This window comes from Alligator sinensis, unplaced genomic scaffold, assembly GCF_000455745.1.
Source record: "Alligator sinensis unplaced genomic scaffold, ASM45574v1 scaffold205_2, whole genome shotgun sequence".
NCBI lineage: Eukaryota > Metazoa > Chordata > Crocodylia > Alligatoridae > Alligator > Alligator sinensis.
This window is the reverse complement of record NW_005842563.1, coordinates 754,519-763,846: the sequence shown is the minus strand read 5'-3', so window position 1 is coordinate 763,846 and position 9,328 is coordinate 754,519. Positions and strand designations below refer to the sequence as shown.

The window sequence follows — 9,328 nt, the reverse complement described above, 5'->3', positions numbered from 1 at the left end:
CCCCCCCCACAGCCAATCCCGCCAACCTGCAAGTGGCAGTGACGCGCCACTGACACTTCCAGGCACACTGCTGGCACTTCCGAGTAAGTGCGATCGGCCGCGGGGTGACCGCTTCTGCTGGCACCCCCACTCCCCAGCTGGCACTCTCAGGGGGGGCAGGCTCAGGGCAGCTTCACCTGGAAGTACTGGCAGCAGGAGGGGGAGGGCCACTTTCCTTTTGTGCTGAGCAGCAGTTTCTCTCCCGCATCACCACTGTGTGGGGTGAGGGCTGTGTGCGCTGGTCCCTACCTGTACCATGGAGAGACCTGTACCTGTACCTGAGAGATTTCTCACCTGCTTTCTAAGTTTTTATTTCTTATGACAAAGGAGAGAGGAAGACAAGAGACTTTCAAAACTCCAGCAAACATTTTAAGGCACCATAGTTAGGAAGCCTATCTCCAAATTTTGTACAAAAACTTTCCCCAACGGAAAAAAATGCACACTTTACTTATTCTGATTTACTGATCAGATATTTACTTGGCAGAAGGATGAAGAACCACTGTGGTACAGTGAACTTCAATGGTTCTGGAATGTCTCTTTACACCTCTTTGGCCGGCCAATTATGGCCCATAGCTTGGAAGTTTGATGTTGTAAATAGATACAAATAATTAAAGGAAGCATTACAAAGGATTCTATTCCAAGGTTTGCAAGTGCTCTAGAATCCCAAGCAAGCAGATAAAAAGTTGTAAAACGTAAATCAGTTCCGAATACCATTCCTTTCTTGTACTCCCTTATTTTAAATTTTGCATATATATATTATTGCCAGAGTTCATACTCAAGCCCTTTTTATTTTCCCAGCAGCTTTTACCTCAAAAGACCATCTGACTCACCTTCCAATAATCAAATATTCTAAATAGATTGTATGTGGCACAGGGCTTTGTTTTATAAATAAATTGCTTCCCCACCTGCCTCCCCACCATCTTTTTACCATTAGCTAATTCCAGCTGACATGTCTGTTAAAACTTGTTTCTAGTTAGTATACCTTTAAGGAAAAAAGAAAAGCAACTGCCACTTCTGAAGTTTTCCAGATTTTATTTTAAAAAAAATAACTTACACATAGAAAGAGAACATATCCAAAGTAACATCATTTCTTTTGTGCATAAGATACAGTTTGGTGAAATATAAAAAACAGAAGTTGACATTACTCTTACAATGTTGTTAAAATTTTAACATGGTGTCAAACTACATTACAGTATATACACCTTAGTCTACACATATGAGTGTAAACCACCACATAAAGCTATTTGTACATAAAGTGTGTGATCCAAAGTCGATACACACATATATATAATTTTTCCAGGCAGCTATTAATGTCATCCTTACTTCTAGGATAGTCAAAGAATGAATGACAATTTAACATCAGACTACAGCACTCTGGATACACTTGTCAGCAATATATTTCAAATAAATGATAAAAAATATATTTACCTTTCAAATACAATTGTATAAGGTATGCCAATAACCAGAAAATAAAGTCTTGGTTTTTAAATACAATACACTATGTATAACATAGACAATGAAACTAAGAGGAAGCCTATTTTACATGTGGAAGCAAAAAAAGAAAAAGCGAGATATGTATTTGTGATACACAATGGCTTTGTTTATTACAAATCATTTGCATTTGCATAGCATTTGCAGCCATGTCAGTATTAGAAAAGTCAAGGGATTGGCCAGCAGTAGACAAAATACTTAAAAAAAGAAAAGAAAAGAAATGCTTAGTTTTTGGTACCACTGCTTATTTTGCTGTGGATTCTAGATTTAAATTAGGGTTCTTTATTTTTCTTTTGCTAGCTGAGATTTCATGCTTCATTAATGACGAGCATGAAAAGGTCCAAAAAAGTCTTTATGAAGTTGCGATCATTTGGCATTTTGTTCCAGGGCAGAATACTCTGCTTCCGACACTCTGGAAGCATCAATTAGTTTGGTGAGGCCAGTTTTGGCTGAGTACTTGAAAATAAAGGCTTTCATGAGCTCATATCTGTAGTTGCGGTTGATGAAGCTATAGAGTATGGGATTGATGCAGCAATGGACAAGGGAGAAACACTGAGTGATGTGAAGAGCTGCATACAGGAAGTTCTCCATTTGACAACTGAAGGGTATAAAATGAAGGACAGAGAAGATGTCAAGCAGGACAACTGTATGGTAGGGCAGCCAACAGACAAGAAACACAACAACATAGGAAAAAATGATCTTCCCATTACTCTTCCTTTCTTGGTCGCTAGAGGAAGAGATGGTCCTTGCAAGGAGGAAATAAAAGAGAGCAATGATGGGGAAAGGGATGAAAAACCCCAACACAACAGAAATGAGTTCCATGCCAATTAACCATTCTTTGAAGGTCTCTTCTGGATAGAGAGGGCGGCAAAATGTTTCATTGTTTGAAGTGACTGTCTTCAGGTAATAGGTGTCTGGGAGAGATGCACAGAAGGCAAGAAGCCACACGAAGATACAAATCAAGCGACGGATTATTTTCTTCTTGCGGTTACTGGAGTTGGTGAAGTAGGCAACTGAGAGGTAGCGGTCCACACTCATGCATGCCAAGAAAAAGATGCTCCCATACAAGTTGATGCAAAATATGAGGTGAGTGATCTTACACGCAAATTCTCCCATGTGCCACTGGTTATGTTGAACAAGGGAAACCACCCAAACTGGAAGGGTAATGATGACGCACAGATCAGCAACAGCCAAATTGAAGATGTAGAGGTGGGTTTCATAACCAGTTGTTTTGGCCTGGAGATTGACCCAGACCACCACTGAGTTGGCTACCAGCCCTATTACAAAGATAAAAATGTAAAAAATGGAGAGGGTATACAATAGGACACTTTTGTTAAGTGTGCTAGGGCACACTAGTGTATCAACTATGATACAGTCTCCGTTGTTGCATGTCCAATTGATTTCAGTGAAGTTGCCCGTTTCCAGAAGTTCAAAGATGTTAGGCAAGTCATTTGTACTCATGGCCAGTCAATTTTGACCCTCAAAAATCTAAAAACAAAACCTAAAAAGAAAAAAAGAAGAAAACCTCTTGGTTAGCAGGGATTAGCATTTAGTACTACTGACGTCTTTGTAACAAAACATTGATGCAATCAACCCAGCATTCTTTGTACATGAGGTACTTAAGTGATGTAGTATCCTTGTAAAAATACTTTCAGTTAAGGAGAACAGGTCAAATTATAGCTGTGGAATAAAGACAACCCCTCCCCTCTAGGGTTGCCAACCCTCCCGGACTGGCTGGGAGCTTACTGGAATCAGCATTGCTCTCCCAGTGACTCCTGAAAGCAATCCAGGATTGATATTGTGAACAACTTGAACAGTGCAATTAATGACATTACAACATGTTGGGGAAAAAAAAATCTCCCAGAATAGCTTCAGTCAGAGTTGGCAACCCCTACTCCCCACCCCCTGCAAACAAACAAAGCAAAAGCCAACCTCTCCCTCCCCTCACCCCCCAAAAAAAACCCCCCAAAATCAACAAACCAGAACTCATTATCTGGTCTACAAAAGAGGAATGACATTGGATTTGTGCAATTTTTTTAACTACAGCCCTTGTCTGACATCATCAGGTTGGCTATAGTCCCTGGGTGTGAAATCTACCAAGTGCACCATAGTCAAATAAATGTCAAGTGATTGACTCTGTCTTCTACAACAAAATGATGATGCTATCACTTTCAGCAGGGGAACCTTTAAGCTATTTTATCTACGCTCCCTCAAGCATAGTAGAATTGATCTGGCTGATACAGAGGACTGTAAAACCATTTACCACAGGTCCTGGAGTAAACAGCACATGAAGTACAGCTCCAGAAACAAGTGCAGGGTGGGGGGAAAATCGAACTAGGAATTGTGTACATCTCAGTTTTAAATTTAAATCTAAGACCACAAAACACCTTCAGTTAAACATTATTTAGGTGTCATTCAGATTCTTCTAAATTGCCTGATTTTTTGAGTTCCAGCTTCTATTTTTAGTTTAGACTGCTCTGAATAAAAAGGAAATCCTGAACCACTGGCTGTTCCTGGGAGCATAGGCAATGCATGGAGGGAAGCACAGGGGGAGGAGAGGGCACGTGCTCCCCCTCCAGATTTCTGTGCTGATGATGGGGCTGCAGTCTGGCCAAAGGCAGTGCCCAGCAGCAGTGGGGACAGTGGTGGCAATGCACAGTTATGTCCCCCCCACTATCAACACTTACATGTCATCTATGCCTGGGAGCAGTCAGACTTGTAAATAACAACACAGCACCAGGCCCCACTACCTTCACTAGTAATACCCCCAGTTTATGAAGCCATGCAACTGAGAACAAGACCAGGCCCCTCTAGTTTTGTTTTGTTTTTTTCAGCAAACTTCTCAGCAATCATGGCAATGTGCTGTCAGATGGTAGCAGACCTTCAACCAACTGGGGTGGTACTCATAGTCTCCTCCTCAAAAGAGAGAAATGTGGCATCACTCTTGGGTGTTATATAAACTCCATTTGACCACTAGAATATATGTCAGGCAAAAGAAAACTTTCAGTGGCTTAGAGAAGTAGCATTGTGTCCTCTATAAAAAAAAAAAGGGCAGTAATTTACTGCCAGAGTCCAGGGGGAAAAGGACTTGTGTTCTAAGGCTCCTTTCTTTCAGCTGCCTAAATCTTAACAAATCTCTCTTCTCTTTATCTACTGGACTACCCAAAGATATGGCTTTGCATGGGATTAGTTGAGGGGAAAAACCCACACACATTCCTTATTAGCCTTTGCTTTACATTAGGGTTTCAGTTTGCATTTCCCTTTCCTTTTTTCCCCTCCTTCTGCAGGCTATAACAATTTTCTGACATTCATGCATTTTGAACTGTTGCCAGGCACTAGTTCTTTTTAAGACAGCCCATCCAATTAAAGGAGAAGGGTGTAACTAAGATCCACTCCCTTCTGCTCTTTGCTTCTGCCTTCAGGGCAATGTTAATTTGATTTAGTAAACTGTTGCAGTGCCAAGCCAGAAAAGAAAAAAGATACTTACATGGTTGTCTACATTTTTGACCATCCCTGATTCCCCTCCAAGTATCTTATAGTTAGAGTAGAAAGATCAGTGGGGTTTGCGAGGCCTGCTACATTAACAGCACTAACTAACGAGGGGGAAAAAAAGTCAGCTACAGTTGAGATAACATTAGGCTGCTGGCACCACTACCCTGTTGGGGACTGAAACTGCAGAAAGGGTATTATGAGAGGTTGGTCCAATAGGGAAATAAAACCTACAAGACACTGTTCAACTGACATGCTCCATTTACATAATTAGTACTGACCAACCACCACCCTTCCAGCGGGCACTGCTGCTGATACAAGCTGAGAACGGGACGAGAGATAAAGGAAAAAGATTATGGAAGTGTATTAAAGGGTCTATTGTCCTCTTGCTGGTTACTTAGTGGTGCTAATAATGAGAGCTGCATACACATATTAAGGAGAGATCAGACCGCTGTGCAAACAGCAAACAGACAGCCCTGTGATGAGATTCTGACTGTCACTTTAAAATCCACATAGCCCATCAACTTTTTACCCCATTGACATTCTGAGTACAGAGTCTGGGGGTCAAAATGTGCTTTGTTAAACAAAACATATTTTGTGCTAATAAGGATGCCTGTGCTTCAGTAAAAACAAAGCAGTTACAGCTCACACAACACACGCAGAAACTCCACAAGCATATTTGTGACTAGTTGTGGTGAGAGCAAGAGTTCTTTAGAAAACTGCTTCTCTTGTTGATTTATATTCAGTTCTGGGCATGCATTAAACTGTAATATTTAAATACAGGCTCCAAGAGAAACTTTATCTTACAAAGCTGTCCACTGTGGAAAACAGTTTTTTCAGATATGTTAATAGCCCTGTTACTGGCAGAAATGAGCATGTGTGGTTCACCAGAGGTGGATAGACTTGCAGAGGTACAGTGCCCACTGCCAGGACATAACCTTCCACAGGTGCCATTTGACTCCTCTGGTATAATCCATCTAACAGAGAAGTCAGCAAGATGCAACCAGCCAGACCCTCAGCTGGCTAACACTACTTACATCAATCAAGCTGCCCCAATTTAACACCAGCCAGTGAACCTGGCCCTGTAAGTTCCCTCCACTCTGAAGACAGAAAATGTTTAATGTTACACAAAAGACAATTCAATCTCTCATTGGGTGGGAATGCATTTTAAAGGATTCATTCAGCAATTCCTCTTCCAACAATTCCTTCCTTAGGGAGAACCCAGGGTTAGGACACTAGCCTGGATTCAACTCCCTCTTCCACCAGAGATTTCATGTGTGACCTTGAGCAAATTACTCACTTTGAGAGAGTGCCATTTCTGAAAGACAGGGATAACAGCACTACCCTTGGTGTTGTGAAGTAAAACAGAATGGGCACGTCTACACGTGCATTAATACACTGTGGTTACTGCACATTAAATGTAGTACCTCTAATAACAGGTACTAACGAAATGTGCAGCAACTGGCGCTACTATGCAGTAGCACTGGCGCACGCTTTTCAAGTGACATTAATGCACAGTAGACTAATTCCTACACAGTAGCGCAATAGCAAGGATTTTGCTGTGACGTGCTAATGCACAATAGAATAAGTCTACTGAGCATTTACCATCTCATGAAGACACACACACTGAAATCTAGCGACAGGCTCAGATACTCCAGTAATGGGACCACACATGCATCCTTCGGATTGGAATTTTCTTAGGTGACAAGGACCATAGTTCTTTACTCACCTTGGTTGAACTTCTGTTTGCTCAACAATTTTGACATAGGCACTAGTTTTGTAACTGCTGGAAAGGGCAGGGAGAAGGCTGACACCAACCTCTTAATTTATTCTGACATGTAAGGCGGTAACTAAGACTAGCAAGAGATTTCCCTGAGCTTTGCTGTCAGAACATCTCAGAGCAGACCACCCTCAGCTGGAATAAATGACCCCATCTGACCTGCATGCTTGAGAGATTTTACAAAGGATTTCTCATCCATGACTGCCAACAATGTCCACCTGCATGCTGTCTGTTCGTGAGCCAGCTGCCAAAGACAGGCCAAAGCCATCACTAGTGCGATGCCATCTAGATCAGTAGAGTGGGAACAGCAATGAATTTGGTCCAAGCAAATCACAATATAGGCCTAAAGCTACAGGTTCTAAAGTGTCTTACATGGAAAATAAATTAAAAAAGAATGAATGCTCCTAATACACAAGATACCACATCAGCACGAAGACTTTCAAAGGCATTGAAGGATGAGCACTAAGTCTGCTTAGTAAGTAAAGTTAGCAACAAAACCATTTCAATCCTGGGTATTCTTTTGGGCTGTGGCTAAAACAAGACATGTTATGTATATGAGCAACAGCATGTGAGCTTCTAAATAGATCACACATATACAGACACACACGCACCTTAGTCTTGAAGGTGCAAATCTACATACTTCTATAAGTGAGAAAGCATTATCAGTTTTCTGTTATCCACAATTCCAAGTGAAAATATTAAAGTTGCAACCACCACAGAAAGTATAGTTGAGGTGGCCCCTTTGTGACACTGACAGCATCTTGTCATTTGATTGAGAGCCTTTTAGTAGTCTGTGGATTTTTTTTAAAGTCCAAATTCCTGGAGTCATGTGATTATGTGAGAAACCCATGGGGTAGTGAAGAAAAGGTTGATAATATGGCTCCTGCATTAAAAAAAATATATATTTTTTTTTTTTTTTTTTTTAAATTAGGGTGGTTAAGCTCATCACCTGTTTTTGGGGAGGGATCTGCCCCAGTTTTGAACTCAGGGTAGCCAACACCACTGATTCCAGCTATTTATCGTTAAAACTATTTACTGTTATTAAGCAGCAAAATTAACTCCCCACTGCCTGGCACAGTGCTAATGTAGACTGGAGGAGCATCACCAGACCTAGTTATCTGCATTATAATTTAAAGCAGAATAAAGTGGTGATTCCAGAAAGACAAGGATCCAAGCTAACTGCCAGGGTGAAGGCATCAGGTCTATCTATACGAAGCCTCCACTGTTCAATGAAACGGAAAGAATCCAGCCTACTGTAATACACAGTATTAAGTCATCAGTGTCTTTAGACACCAAGAATAGGTACTTCTTGACAAAATATATGCAAAGATGGGATAGCATAATAGCCTTGGAAAGCAGAGGGCTTAAGCAGATCCTAGTACTCTGTGGCCACCTGCCAGTAACTCAGCCTAGAATAGCTAGGCTGTCCAGTCAAGTGTGCCAGCTAAACAAAAAACAATGCAATCCTGCCTGCTCATTAATTAATGACTTCGGTGATTTTATTGAATGCAAATTAAGGCTTCTCTGGTACAGATAATGAAACTTAGCATGCCACTGTCCCTTTAGTTTGTCTGTGTACACCTACCTGCCCATGTGCCTTTATACAAATTGACACATACCACATAGTGTGGAAGAACCCCACCCAGTAAAATGATATGGCCCATTGGGCTCACATCTCTGAGAGGCAGATGAGGTGCTGGTACTGAAATTGTAACAGCTATATTCAGATATTACAACATTAAAAAACAAAAAACAAGTGTGCCTACAGTCTGGGATTATCTATGTAACCAGAGCTCTGCTTCCCATCCATTCAAATCTCAGGGGGGGAAAAGTATATCAACCTTGGAGTCAGACGGATTAAAGCCAGTTTGCCCTTTCTCTAGTCAGATCTCTTTCCAGACACTGTAGTGGTCAGTCTTGGAGCTGCATAACTGACATAAGATTGAATTTAAAAAACAATCTTTGTGGTAAATGAGAGATAGCTCTCAAGTAGCTCCCTGAAACAGTCATTATACATTGGACCCATGCAAAAAAGCAGTTTGGAGATTCTCCAGATCGAGTCCAGAGTGCCATTTAAGCAACTATTCTTGCTAGCTGTGCGTTAGTCATCGTCACACTCCACCCATCTTTCTACACTGGTCGTACCCATTTTTTACCTTTGTCATTTATGGGGCTGATAAAAGCTATACCAGCGATTCTCAGCTGGAGTCCCACAGCACCCTGGGTGCTGTGAATGTGCAAACTTCTTCAAGTGTGCCACCCTGCCATCAGGTGGAACTGCTCCACCACACTTCTTGTTTCCAGAAGATGCCATGCAGGGCTGGACTGGAAAGCGGCCGTGGCAGAAGGGGGCGCCCTTCTGCAGCCCGGCCTCAGGGGAAGAGTCCAGACCAGCAATACCACCACCATGGACAGGATACAGTAAGTGCCACCCCTGACCCTGCACTTCCCCATGGGTAAGGGGTTGCCCTCCGGACTTCATGTATTGAGGCAAAGGTTGGGGGGGGGGGGGGGGGGGGGTTTCGCGGC

General features: G+C 42.0%; 1 protein-coding gene and 1 long non-coding RNA gene across 5 annotated transcripts in view; one reads left to right on the top strand and one right to left on the bottom strand.

The window, feature by feature from the left end:
* Nucleotides 1-1,081: 1,081 nt before the first annotated feature.
* Nucleotides 1,082-9,328, bottom strand: part of ACKR3 (atypical chemokine receptor 3) — a 14,368-nt gene continuing 6,121 nt past the window's right edge. For all 4 annotated transcript variants that reach the window (XM_025214083.1, XM_006032341.3, XM_025214082.1 and 1 more), the window contains exon 2: nt 1,082-3,031. In XM_025214083.1, the coding sequence (XP_025069868.1) occupies nt 1,897-2,991 (1,095 nt within the window). In that variant the 5' untranslated portion in view covers nt 2,992-3,031 and the 3' untranslated portion in view covers nt 1,082-1,896. The remainder of the gene's footprint in view (nt 3,032-9,328) is intronic.
* Nucleotides 7,710-9,328, top strand: part of LOC102382985 — a 17,122-nt gene continuing 15,503 nt past the window's right edge. The window contains exon 1 of the long non-coding RNA XR_324824.2: nt 7,710-9,220. This is a non-coding gene — a long non-coding RNA (uncharacterized LOC102382985). The remainder of the gene's footprint in view (nt 9,221-9,328) is intronic.